At 39.6% G+C, this 13,116-nt stretch overlaps 2 protein-coding genes across 2 annotated transcripts; both read left to right on the top strand.

Annotated features, from left to right (window-relative positions):
• The first annotated feature begins 609 nt into the window (after positions 1–609).
• Positions 610–3,648, top strand: LOC115810055 (synapse-associated protein 1-like). The gene is made up of 9 exons (XM_030771962.1): positions 610–655; positions 955–1,073; positions 1,166–1,232; positions 1,371–1,444; positions 1,756–1,895; positions 2,657–2,805; positions 2,932–2,987; positions 3,199–3,337; positions 3,521–3,648. The coding sequence occupies exons 2-9, from the start codon at positions 960–962 to the stop codon at positions 3,646–3,648; spliced, it is 867 nt and encodes a 288-aa protein (XP_030627822.1). The 5' UTR covers positions 610–655; positions 955–959.
• Positions 3,649–4,665: 1,017 nt separating this feature from the next.
• Positions 4,666–11,976, top strand: txlng (taxilin gamma). The gene is made up of 10 exons (XM_030771961.1): positions 4,666–4,716; positions 5,878–6,121; positions 6,305–6,396; positions 6,648–6,818; positions 7,303–7,497; positions 9,042–9,161; positions 10,423–10,497; positions 10,605–10,697; positions 10,839–10,934; positions 11,629–11,976. The coding sequence occupies exons 1-10, from the start codon at positions 4,666–4,668 to the stop codon at positions 11,968–11,970; spliced, it is 1,479 nt and encodes a 492-aa protein (XP_030627821.1). The 3' UTR covers positions 11,971–11,976.
• The last annotated feature ends 1,140 nt before the right edge of the window (positions 11,977–13,116 follow it).

The raw sequence follows: 13,116 nt of genomic DNA, 5'->3' as shown, positions 1-13,116 counted from the left end.
AGACAATCGCAGAATAGAGGCGTCAATAGTAATAGGCTACCTTATTTTCTTGGCCACTAGAGGCGCGCGGGGAGTACTTGTCCTAAACACCTGTTGCATGTTCACCTGCGCCACCTGTTGTTTAAGCTTAGGACGTACGCATTGCTGTTTATTCATTTATTTTTTATATTTTATTATTAAACGTTCACAAAATAAAGACAGGCGCTCATCTACCATGATTCATTGGGAAAATGTTATTGTCTATACAAAAGACATGAAAGTTTTTTCTTCATTATTTTCTGGTTGCAGGCACAGGGACAGTTGCGTGACAGGTGCAGTACACATGAACGATATTGTTTTTTAAAAAAAACGATTAAACCCGGAAGTACGGGAATAAAGCAGTGTCACACCTTGCAGACACGGCGGTCTTTACTGCAAACTTCGTGTACAGCAATTATTTGTGTAAACAAAACAATGTTAAAATCCTTGGGTTCGTGGTTTGTCTCAGATAGCACAGAAGGTTCTCAAACGGAGGGGGGTGAACCAGTTAAGGAATCGGATGGAGAGAACGCTGATGTTATAGGAGAAAATGAACTTAACAAACAGGACTCAGATTGTCAACACAAGGATGTGGATCCTGCTGAACAACTTTTCAAACACGTTAAAGGACTGAGTGGTAGGTGTTTTGACATTACAGTCGGTATAATTTTAACTGCTTATGTCAACAAACGTTATGGTTCATAATGGACACCAAATAGATGCTGAATATATTGATCATCCAGCTTGTATGACCTGGTGACAAATTTCACTCTTTATAACAAGAATACGTTTAGTTTTGACATATAGTATGACGTTTTGACAGTTTAATTGTGTATATTCCATGTTACTGTTATGTTTCCTACATTCATACTTACATGTTCTATCCCATAAATGTGAATGCACTTACAAGCAATCTATTTTGTTTCTTGCATTAAGGTTTTATGTACAGCGTTGCAAGTAGTGCCACCAAAAAGTTGTCAGATTCAGTGTCAGAGACTGCTGAGACCTTAAAGAAGAGTGTGAAAGAAGGAAGTGTTGATGTCATCATTGAAAAGGTTCTAATTTTAATTATATTTTATATATATTGGCTATACACACACAGACACGTTGTGCAAGTAATCCGATATGTGTATGTTAACATGCCTAGACCATCTTAGGAGATTTCCAGAAGGAACAAGAAAAGTTTGTGCAAGAAAAGAAAGCAAAAAAGACAGGTATGCTTTGTTCTATTCTAACCTTAGTGTGTTTTAGTTGCAAGGGAATCCCAAAATATATAAACAAAACATTGTCATGAACAAGCATGAAGTAATATGTATTTGCTATTTGTTAATCAATTATGTTTCACATTAAAGATGTTGCTGTTCCACCTTGGGTTGGCTACAGTGGGGAGGAGACAATACAACAACAAATTCTGTCTTTGTCTGCAGTGAGTTATCAAAGAATTTCTGAGGTGTTCTTATGTTACATTGAGTGTATCATGTACTGTTTTATTCTTTGTGTTTGATCAAATAAAGTGTTTTTGTACTTTTGTACTCTGGTGTGTTTCAAAACCAAAACTGTTCTGAAGGATGCCAGTGTATTTCATCTGCATTCTTTTGAAAATAATCCTCTTTTTAGATTTTCATGAATTCAGCACCAATGGAGCTATGTGCCTCAACCCTTTTTGAGTGTAAACTCTTGTCCTTGAGAACATAACTTGATGTACTCTTGGTGGTAAGCTAGACTGTTGTTTTACAGGATCGAAGGAACTTCCTGCGAGATCCACCCGCAGGGGTGCAGTTCCACTTTGATTTTGAACAGATGTACCCGGTCGCCTTGGTGATGCTACAGGAGGATGAACTTCTGAACAAAATGCGCTTTGATTTGGTCCCCAAACAGTGAGGAACGATTTTGTATTTGTATTAGTGACTGCTTTGTATAATTTAATCTTTTATGTATCGGCCTGTTAAATTTGGTTAGATTGGTTAAATTTTGATCAGGAGATTGTTGGGGAACATTTGGCAAAAGTTTCGGTGGGAGAGATTTCCCATCTTGCTGGTGTTTCATGAAGAACAGTGTGTTGGGTGATGTTGGCATGAAGGTCTGATGGAAAGGGATTATCAGCTAGACCTACAGCTTGTGGTCCAAAGTGCTTAGTCCTATGGCAGATTTAAGACAAAAGAGACAGGTCCCTCTGAATTGTTTGGCTCCAAATATCCATAGAGAGTGGCCACTTACATCAAGAATAGTCTTTCAAGATCTTCACTGACGTGAAAGTCAGATGTACAATACAACTTTTATGTATTAGCAGTACATAAAAGTCTTATTACACACAATAGGCAATAAAGCTTGCTAGGCCTGTGTCCACAAGGCATGAGTGGTTACTGAGTGGTTTCATAAGCAAAACTATATAAATCAGGTCTAATGGCCAACTCAGTCACTAGATCTCAGTGGCCTAGGGCCATCTTTAGAGGCTGTGTTGGTGTTTCCTTTATTTTTACAGTGACCTATATTTAACCAAGGCCTATTATGTGCTGAGAGCTGACAATACTATTCTGATTTCTTACATTTAGAACAATATGGTTTATATGGTCAAGACATTATTACAATATTTTATAAGGGATAATAAACAGTTTGAAAGTATTACATGTGTGCTCAGCGTAAAGGAAGACGTGTTCTGGAGGAATTACTTCTACCGAGTCTCGCTGATCAAGCAGTCTGCCCAGCTCACTGCTTTAACAGCACAAGAAACAGCAGAATCCACAGAGAAGGGAAAAGAAGAGGCCAGTGGCGATGATCTCACGGGTAGTGCTGATAAATTCTCATACACTGTTAAGTTTCACTGCTGGTCCATTTCATACTATTTTTCTATCTCTCTTTGAGATGTTTAAAGTCTTAAGCCACTGTGTGACAATATTATTTGTGATAATTTAGACATCCGACCAAAAACTCCTCCAGTTGCCATAAGTGTAATCCCAAAGCACAATGAGGTAATACATTTCTCGCATTTGATCTCTCATCCTCTGACCATTGTTCTTCTTAGATTTGATAACTGCAGACAGTGTAGTCTACTAGAAAAACATATCAACATTAATGGCAAAGTATTCTACGTTTTGTTCTCTTGAAATCTTTCCAGATCTTCTGTGTTATGAGAAGTAATGTTTAATGCCCTCGTTAAATCAGTCATGATTATGAAAACAGGAAGAGGAAGAGATGTCCACTAGCCCTGGAGTACCAGAGTTTGTGAGTGATGCCTTTGATTCCAGCACCATTGATCAGGAAGATCTGCGGAAGGAAATTGAGCAGCTAGTGCTGAACAAAGAGAAGTTGCCCATCAAACGTAAGTTTTATACAGTGTAATTAGTACAGTAACAACCATTCTAAGAGTTCACTCAGGTTTGGATTACCTCTGTTATAGACATGTAATTACGCAAACATTTTTCCCAAAGTTTAACAATCCGTGCATTTCAGATTTGCTTTTGAAATGAATTTAAGATTGAATATGACTGTTTATCTGTTTCAGAAGAGATTGCTGACTTGGAGAGGGAATTGCAGGCAGAACTACAGGAGTATGATATTATAACTTCAGTTGACAAAAAAGATGAAAACTGGGATGCGGAACTAGACAAGATGCTTGAGGCAGACACATAGATCAAACAGCATAGTTTTGTAACCGGATATATGAAGACAACTCCGTGAGAGATCAAACACTCATGAGATGTGTTTGGAAATGCATCTTAGAATCCATGCATCCATGCAGTCTCCAAGCTTGTGAGGGAATTCTGTTGTATGATGTGTGTTGACAAGTTTTAAAAGAATATTAAGAATGTTCTGTAGGCATTAAATGTGTTTGTACATCCTAAAATCAATGAATTGTGTGTGCACGCGTGTGTGTGTGTGTACGCGCACTTAAAGGACCATGAATCTTTCATTCATGGTTTTGTTTACTTTCTGATGTTCAAAGCTTGCCAGTATGAATTAGCGCCAAAATGTTCCCTGTCAGCAATGTTCCATAATAGATAGGGCTCCTGTAGGCCTGGTCCATAATTCCTAACTGCAGCTGGATCCAGATCTACTGTGCTGTGTTGTTATGTAATTTACTGGTATACTTCAAAAATGTACATTTTGAAAATGTTGAAAACATTTTTGAAAAGCTTACTTATTTCTGTTGTTGTGGTATGGGACCATGTAATGAATCAAATGGCTGTAAGTTATCTGGTTGTTTCTTTCCGCCTGAGAAAAACAGTAATAAAAGGACTTGGGTTTTATGATGCTTTAAACATCTGGCCAAAGACTTGCTTTAACTCTTACATGATATACCTTTTATTCCTCCATTTTTCATTTCATTAATTTTTTTAATTGCATGTAGAGCACACGTTAGTTAATGAGGTATGGTGCGCTGATAAATTGACACACGTTCAAATACGTACAGTACTGGAGAAGGTGCAGGTGAGTGACTGTCTTAATGTCCCAACTTTGGCAAGCAGTTACATGATCACGTTATGTGAAGTCGCAAATGTAACACTGAGCGGGCAATCTTCACAGTATTTTTTTAGTTTCAAATTCTATCTGACTAAAAATAATAAGTTTGTATTGTTTTGGTAAAGCCGCGTTCCCCGAACGTCCTCGACTGCCTGTAAATTCGGCTCTTTAGTGTTTCGTCACAACATGGCGACCTACTCAGATACTAGGGCCGATTTTAACACTGAAAACATACAGGTACGGTATGCTGTCTTGTAATGAGTTATGATCTTTTTTCCTGATTAAGAGCGTTTCCATTTTTGTTCACTGTTTTAATAAGTTAGGTTGAAACAAATCAAGCTCTCATATGTCATAAACAACGAATCAAGGCACGTTTTCATACACATTATTTACGAAGGAAGTAACATTGACTCGGAAGCTATGCTAGCAACTATTAGCGAGGTAACTTAGGTTAAATACCTAACTTGTTTCTGTCTAAGTTTACATAGGAGGCATTGGTTGTTGGTAGCTACGTATTTGTTTTTTATGTTATACCGATAAATGTGTTTTATGTATCTACTTGAATCAACTCTCATGATTAATGTGACGTTAGTGATAAGGGCAGAAAATACAGATTGGTTTCCCGTAAAGTTAGCTAGCTATAGCTGAGCAGGCATAGATTGAGAGTAGCTATACATTGAGATTCAAAGATATCGAGTTAGCTGACAAGGTAACATGAGACGGTGTAGATTTGCTACATTATCTTGCTGAACTCTACGTTGCGTCTTGTCGATCAGTCCGTGTGTCCAATTCTTAAACTTTGAGTGTACATGTTACTGTTCTTAACCCTTTGATTGTCATGTTCTACTGTGCACTGGTTCTAAGCTAGAAACGTGGGTCGACTCTTAGCTAGGCTAAATAATTAGCTTCATGTTTAACTGATTTCACTAATCTCATTAAAGAAGTAAACATGGAAAGTATCGATACGGAATTGGCGGACAATTGCAACAGTCGAGTTTTTTTCTGTTCAGGAGCAGAAAATGTCAGTAAATACCATCCCATACGTCAACAGATAACGATCTTGAAACCTAGAATTTTCCTCATCGGGATATCAGAACCATCTTAAAATTATTCATGAGGAAATAAGGAATTTTAACTGTTTATGAGACATGCTAAAGAGGTCGGGTTAGATACATGTAAAAAAAAAATGCCCCATGTGGTGACCAGTGCCACTGTTGTCGGTTTTACCTCGACCACGTGGTTTACTTTTCTGCTGTCATTATGGCCCATACCCCACTAGGTTGCTGAATAAGCACTAACTTTGTACACTGTGCTGAACCACCTGTCGTTTAAGTTTAGTCACATAAAACACGAATTGCTGACATTAAGATAGAGTTTATGTGTCGTTTTCTTGATTAGTTTGGTGGTCATATCATGGACACTACGGGAGTTTGTGGAATAGAAGTGGCAACTAGGGGACTTGTTGAGGGCAGTAGTTCCCCTCCTGACCTGGGGGAACCACCTCAGGATAATACGCAGGAATACAGCTGCTGTACTGATGAGGTGAGAGGAGAGACACCAGGGAGGGAGGACTGTCAAGTTGAACCACATGACGGAGACTTGGATCCCACTACAGACAAGAACAAAGGGCAAAAAGGACTCGGTGGGTCATAGGTCAAATGTCTGTTTGGTTTTCATAGGTCATAAGTGCATACCTCAACCGTTTGTTGCCGAACCAAATGACCTGATAGTCAAAAAATATTTCAAAAAACAGTTGCTGGATTTTGTGTTCATATAGGAGGACCTTCTTTTCACATGTTATCATATGGTTTTGGATTCAATTTAGGGAAAGAGGTTCTGCTACTGATGCAAGCTCTCAACACCTTAGCCACTCCAGAAGAGAAACTGGCTGCTCTGTGCAAGAAGTATGCTGATCTGGTAAGTTCCAATAGCACACAGAACGTATTGTCCATGATTACAGACAACACAAAGTAAGACAGGACTTTAACAAAACTCCAGATTAGTAATTGCTCTCGTGTTTGGTATAGATAAGATTAGTATTAGGGTCGCAGAAAAATACTCCAGCAGAATAAAGAACTCCTGCGTGCATCAGCCTCTGCTCCCATAAATCAGTGTTAGCGCTGGGAACCTGTCCTTGGTGGTTGACAGTGTTTGGTTTTATGCGACAGCTGGAGGAGAGCCGCAGCATGCAGAAGCAGGTGAAGGTGCTGCAGAAGAAACAGTCGCAGGTTGTTAAAGAGAAGATCCACCTGCAGAGTGAGCACAGCAAAGCCATACTGGCACGCAGCAAACTTGAGAGCTTGTGCCGAGAGCTTCAGCGACACAACAAGACCCTGAAGGTAATGTTGCAGTTCTCTTAATGTCTCATTGTAAATGGATGCAAATGATTCAGCAGCATTCATTTGTTAGCAGTGGTTGGCAGAGGTGTTTCTGTGTAGAAAATTCTGATCTTTAAGCAGTACCTGTTGATACTCTCTCTCTGGAAATTACCGCATTGCATAGGTCTTGTTACCCTATTGTTCATTATTCAGTCTTCAGATCTATGATTGATCTAAGAAAGAGTTTGATGTGACTGAGCAGTGAGCATTCAACAAGCAATGTTCACCATGGTCATTATTGTGTAAGGTTCAGTTGTGGAACGTTTTTTTAAACACACTATTCTTTAAAATGTATAGTTTCTCTACAGTATCTTAAAGACCCTTAATTCATAAGGTGAAATTAGTTTAAATTTGCCTCGTGGAGTGAAAGAATTAGAATTTACAAATAGTGTGATCTGGCAGCCTCTCCTTTCTGTCCTGAACAAGTCTGTGTTGTGATGCGCAGGAGGAGAATGCCCAGAGATCCAGAGAATATGACGAGCAGCGGAAAGAGGCCACGCTGCATTTCCAGATGACGCTCAACGAGATTGAGGCTCAGATGGAGCAGCACAACGCTCACAACACCAAGCTGCGTCAGGAGAACATGGAGCTGGCCGAGAAACTGAAGAAACTCATCGAACAGTACGAGCTACGAGAGGAGGTCTGTAGCTCTGCCTAACTGAGCTGTACCTCGCCAGCTTGGTTTGAGCTGATTCCCGCCCCTTGTGCCCATGTGTGGCTTGTATTGCTCAGGCAACCTGATACAAGCCTTGAATGGCTTCACTTGTCACCATGCTGAGGTCAACTTACGTCAGGATGGGTGGAAAAACACACTCACTGCCATCTTTATTTGCATGTATCAATGACAACGCTCAATAAACGTCCTGGTTTTAGTATTTATTAAAGTTAGACATGGTACCTATTACCCTCTGTGGTGAAGCAGAACAGTGAGACCTGGACCTCTGAAGTGATGAAGAATGACCTTGTGAGAAATGGTTAACCTCGGTGAGGTTTAATGGGAGTTGATGAAGCGCCATTAGTTTTGACTTATTTACTGAGCTCTAATAGGGCTGTAACTGTTATGTAAAATGTAAATGACTATACTTAAATCGCAGAATATGTCCCAAGGGTTGCGACCCGGCATAAGTTGCCCGTACCTGTACTGCTGCTCAGAGGATTTCAGAAAGGTTGACGCTTAGATGTTTTGCATGTCTGAACGAGCCTCATAGCTCTGTGCACAGTACCTGGAGGGTGTCCGTATATCACAGAGACTGTGTAGTTTACACAAACCAGCAGAAATTTTCAACTTCACTGGGAAGCTAAGGACTTCTGGTGACAGTGGTCATTTCCTGTGGAGAACCAAAATATAATATGATTCTATAAGTCTGCCATGCTGAGTACAGTAGTGTAACAACATGCCACACACACATTGAGGGGATTTTTGAAAGCCTTGCAAGTATGTACGTGTTTGTACGTAGTGCATATGTCATTTGTAAGAAGCAAAAACTAGGCAAAAAAGGGCAAAGACATAGAAGAATTCTCAGAATACTTGATTAGGCAACTTGCCCATCAGAAAGTTAATGAGGGTTTATATCATTTAGGTCTGTTTCTCTATGTCACCTCGTGCAGTAAATGGCAGTTTGATTGTCTCTTTCATTTGATGTACTTGTGGGAATGTGCAAGAATATCCATCACATTGATTCATCAGGTGTACTGTGTAATGACAGAAGACAAGGGACTTTGGCAATTGAAATTTTAGGCATTATACAATTAAAGTAAATAAAATTTCTAACAGTTAGTTTGTAAAAAATTTTCTAGTTCTAGAAACGAGCCTCATGCTTAATATTTGGAATGTTCATTGAGAGTTTATAAAACTCGACGTAACTAGCGTTAAAAGACTGTCGGCAAATACAGTGTAAAAAACCTTTCTCAAACGAAATGTAATTCATGAGGACCACTTTCGCAAAAGCTGTCTGATTAGATTGTGGTGTTTTAAGCGTAATTTTATATTAGTTATAATTATAGAATTAAACTGTTATATTAATAGTAGTATATCTATATGTAGTGTATCTAGTATTATCAGTGTGAAGTGTAATAGCATTATCAAATAGAGGTTGCAGTGGTATCTGTGTGTCAGTGAGAGGCTTGTGGGATTGGTGTTTTGTTAATAATTTCCATCTGAATTTAATGGCTTTGTATCCACAGCACATTGACAAGGTCTTCAAGCACAAAGAGCTACAACAGCAGCTTGTGGATGCTAAGCTCCAGAGGACTGCAGAGCTGATGAGAGAAGTGGAAGAGAAACAGCAGAGAGAGAGAGACTTTGTGAGTATAACTAATGCTTACTCAGCCCCATCCCCAACAACGAACGCCCCCCCCCCCGTTCACGTTATTCACTCATCCTGCTGATATCAAAGAGCCAGAGCAGGGTTTGTCTGGATGTTATAGAAACTGCCATCTCTAGAGCTAGACTAACCATTGACAAAACTGCCTAGTCGTCTCATTTATTCTGTATGGAGTTTTTCGTGTAGACAAAAGTAAATAAATTGTTAAAAAAAAAAATGCTGTGGTCCAAATTGAATTTAGCAGACACTACTGTCTAAAATGACTCCCAAGTTACAGCAGTTGGACACAAACCCAGTTGGTCTCATTAAAACAGGGCTTATTTAGTTCATTTTATTAACATTTTATTTTGCAGAAACAAATACTATGTGTATGGGAGCTATTAATTCAATATACTCATTAATTCAATATACCATCAATTGATCTGAACTCTTTAGAACATACTGACACTTCCAAATGGTACCTACTGAAAAACCGTGGAGGATTTATATAGGTGTGTTTTCACATTTTTGATCTGAAAAGTTTTGATAAATGATAATAGTGGTTATATTGGGCTGTTTGCTCTCTGGAGTTGATTGTTATTTGCATAGTGGTGATCTGTTAATGTGGTTTATACAAATCATCAAAACAAATGTGTTCATTTGACCATCAAATTTGGATTCAAACTTAAGGCAAAAAGAGGTTGTTGAGCTTAAGGGTGATTCTGTTACATACAGCATTCAAAAAGGCGTGTTCTTTTGCTAGAGTGCCAGAAAGAGAAGTTAATTACAATGGAGCAACATATGTAAATAGTGCAGCTTTAGCTTCATCTTTAGCTTCATGAAAGCTCACCAACTACTCTGCGTTAGCAAGGCATTAATACCGAAAAATAGCTGTGAATAATGTGATAAGATCAGTAGGCGATTTGTAAGGGGAAGAGGGGGGGGGGATGCCATCCTCCTTGTTAGCAGAATGACCAAAATGCATCCCCTTCGTTGACCTGGCATCCCTCTGTATACACTATAGAGTAGTGTCAGTGACCATTGGGGCACCCCCCATTAAAAAATAACCAATCCCCCACTGGATAAGATGAAACCTAGTTGTCAAACTTTCTGAGTGGTTGTGCGCCGTTCTCTGTCTCACAAGGTTGTAGTGTACTGCCATAAAATGGACCTAGTTCTAAAGGCCTTATACCTTGAAATACTGAATGTATCTTCCCAGCACGAATGAGACTTGTTCAGTAGAATTACCTTTGTTTCTCCAGCTCTTGAAAGATGCCACAGAGTCAAGGCACAAATGTGAGTTGATGAAGGAGCAGGAACTACAGCTTAAGCAGCAAGTAGGTGCAAAAATGTGATGGAATTTCAAATTCAAACAATATTTGTGTGAATGGCCCATCCGACTGACTTTGTTTTTTTTTTCAAAACTCTGATTTCCCTTTTCTAGCTCACTTTGTACATGGACAAGTTTGAGGAGTTTCAGACCACTCTCGCAAAGAGCAACGAAGTGTTCACCACTTTCAGACAGGAAATGGAGAAGGTTTGTTCTGCTCAGAAAAGCTTTGTCAGTTATGGCCTTTCCGCAAGCAAGTACAAAACATATTTTGGTAAAGCAGTCTCATTTTAAAAAAACAAAAACACAAAAACAAACTTATAGTGTTAATATATTTTTGCTCACTAGATGACCAAGAAGATTAAGAAATTGGAGAAAGAGACAACTTTGTGGAGGACCAAATGGGAGACCAATAACCAGGCCTTGTTGCAGATGGCTGAGGAGGTGAGAGGAACAGGCAGTCATAAATCACTATAATACACCTCGCATTGGGTTATGGATTGGAGAAGATGGCAGTGGAGTTGACTTATGGTTTCAGTGCTTCAGAAACAAGCTTGTCCTGAGAGATCAGATTAGTCAAAGGTGTCACTGCATGTCCTAACAATGTTCATCAACTCCGCGGTAGCAAATGAGGATGTGACTGATCTTCATTTTGATCTTCATTCATGCAAGTGCAGATTTTAAGGTCCTCATATTAACATACAAAATTCCACATGGGCTTGTGCCGGCCTACCTGTCTGACTTATTCCCCCTCCTACCCAACAATCTCAAGATTCTGGACTATTAGTCATTCCAAGCGTTAAACGGAAGTCCGCTGGCTACCGAGCCTTTTCCTATCGCTCTCCCTTCCTCTGGAATAGTCTACCTAAAGAAATGAGGGAGGCAAATTCTCTTCATAACTTTAAAACCAAACTAAAGACTTATCTATTTTCTCTAACTTATGGATAATATAATTTTGATTTGACTTTGTTATGGACATGTAAAGCCCTTTGAGACTATAAATAATGATATTGGGCTCTAAATAAACTTTTTTATTATTAAACTTTATTATTATTATTATTATTATTATTATTATTATTATTTAGAGTAACAATATCTTTATCGTAGTTCTTACACGCGCTGGTCATGTCTCTTGCAGAAAACGGTGCGGGACAAGCATTACAAGGCCCTCCAAGGGAAACTGGAGCGTTTAGAGAAGCTGTGCAGGGCCTTGCAGAGGGAACGCAACGACCTCAACCAGAGGCTGCTCACTCTTCAGGGACCGTTAAAGGAACCAGCGGAGGAGGGCACGGGTCCTCCAGATCCCCAACCGGAGGAACCTGACAGCCAGTCCTCGGACGGCGGCATGGAGAGAGGAAAAGATCCGGCATTGGGAAAGGATGAGGAGGGGATGGAAAGCTTGGTGCCTGAAACGGAGAGTTTGGAGCTGCAGCCCAAGGAGGCGGGAACCCCTCCCATCACAGAGCAAAAGGATGACTGAGCCTGGGCCACAAGGCCATTTTTTTTTTTTCTCCTGAGATATATATATATAAATATATATATATTTTTTGTGTAATAGTTATCCTAAATATTTGAAAAAAAAAAATCAGTTAGTAAGTATGATATCTGCTCTGTACACTGATTGTAATTTGCTTTGTGGTGAGCACTTTGTACTCCCTTTTTTCTACCACATCTGTATTTTCTTAGGACATCGTATGGTCTATGTTGACCATCATGCAGCAGCTTTAGAATTTCTTACATCTCTTCTTTTTCCTCCGCCCCTTTGTTCTCTCTCTCTCTCTCTCTCTCTCTCTTTCACTCACTTGTGCCATAGGTGCAAGGAGTCTTTTCCATGGAAAAATGTAGCTCTTTTGGCTCTGGCTTCTCTGATTGGAATAATAATTCAGATGCATATCTGGGAATGTTGGGAATAATAATCCATTATCAGTTTAACAAATTCAGTGAACTAATTCTTGTCCAAGAACGGTCCTCAAAAAACAGGGCATTAGTAGAAGAAGGGTAAAATTTCTTAAAAGTTATGTCAGTTCCTCTAAAAGTCCAGCTGTTTTCCAGCCATTGCAAACCGCAATGTTTGATACGTCTTATTTTTCATAAGCTCAATTTAAAATGGTTAAATTTGCACGCTGTTCGAGTCTAAAAGTTCCTGAGATATGTTTGACGTTTCTGGAAATCCGTGTCTCGGAGGCTTATTACTACCTTAGTTGTCTATTATCATTGGGAACATGGAACAAGGGCTAGTTTAGATTGACCAGGCTGCTATCAGCAGGTTATGTGAAATCATGGGGGACAACTTTGACATGAAGTGCAGTGTCAAAGCCACAGTTTCTGCAGATTCCTCCTCTGCAAAGGGGTTACTGCCTCAGGCTGTTTTTGTCCTCTGCTGAGGGAGAGTTGCTTGCGTGTCTTTGGGCAGGTGAGCCTGGTTAAATGCGTATTTGGAGCCTGGCGACATTCTAAGCACTCACACGCTGCTCATATGATTGATGTTCAATATGAACAAAGTTTCAGCTCCGTCTGGTGAGCTACAGTTCTGGTGATTAATCGCTTCAGGAACTTGAAATACGTGTTTAATCCAGGTCTGTTGTCAAGCTCTCTCCCCAGATCACTACAACCAAGTCAAATTTGG

Source organism: Chanos chanos, chromosome 4, assembly GCF_902362185.1.
Source record: "Chanos chanos chromosome 4, fChaCha1.1, whole genome shotgun sequence".
In the NCBI taxonomy this organism is placed as follows: Eukaryota; Metazoa; Chordata; class Actinopteri; order Gonorynchiformes; family Chanidae; genus Chanos; species Chanos chanos.
This window is presented reverse-complemented; position numbering and strand designations above follow the sequence as displayed.

What these genes read in the sequence shown, in the direction of transcription:
- LOC115810055 (XM_030771962.1), top strand. Translation starts at nt 960, where the DNA reads ATGTACAGCGTTGCAAGTAGTGCCACCAAAAAGTTGTCAGATTCAGTG. An exon ending in AAATTCTGTCTTTGTCTGCA is followed by an intron (nt 1,445 to 1,755) that starts GTGAGTTATCAA and finishes GTTGTTTTACAG; the next exon opens with GATCGAAGGAACTTCCTGCG. An exon ending in TGGCGATGATCTCACGGGTA is followed by an intron (nt 2,806 to 2,931) that starts GTGCTGATAAAT and finishes GTGATAATTTAG; the next exon opens with ACATCCGACCAAAAACTCCT.
- txlng (XM_030771961.1), top strand. Translation starts at nt 4,666, where the DNA reads ATGGCGACCTACTCAGATACTAGGGCCGATTTTAACACTGAAAACATA. An exon ending in AGTACGAGCTACGAGAGGAG is followed by an intron (nt 7,498 to 9,041) that starts GTCTGTAGCTCT and finishes TTGTATCCACAG; the next exon opens with CACATTGACAAGGTCTTCAA. An exon ending in AACTACAGCTTAAGCAGCAA is followed by an intron (nt 10,498 to 10,604) that starts GTAGGTGCAAAA and finishes TCCCTTTTCTAG; the next exon opens with CTCACTTTGTACATGGACAA.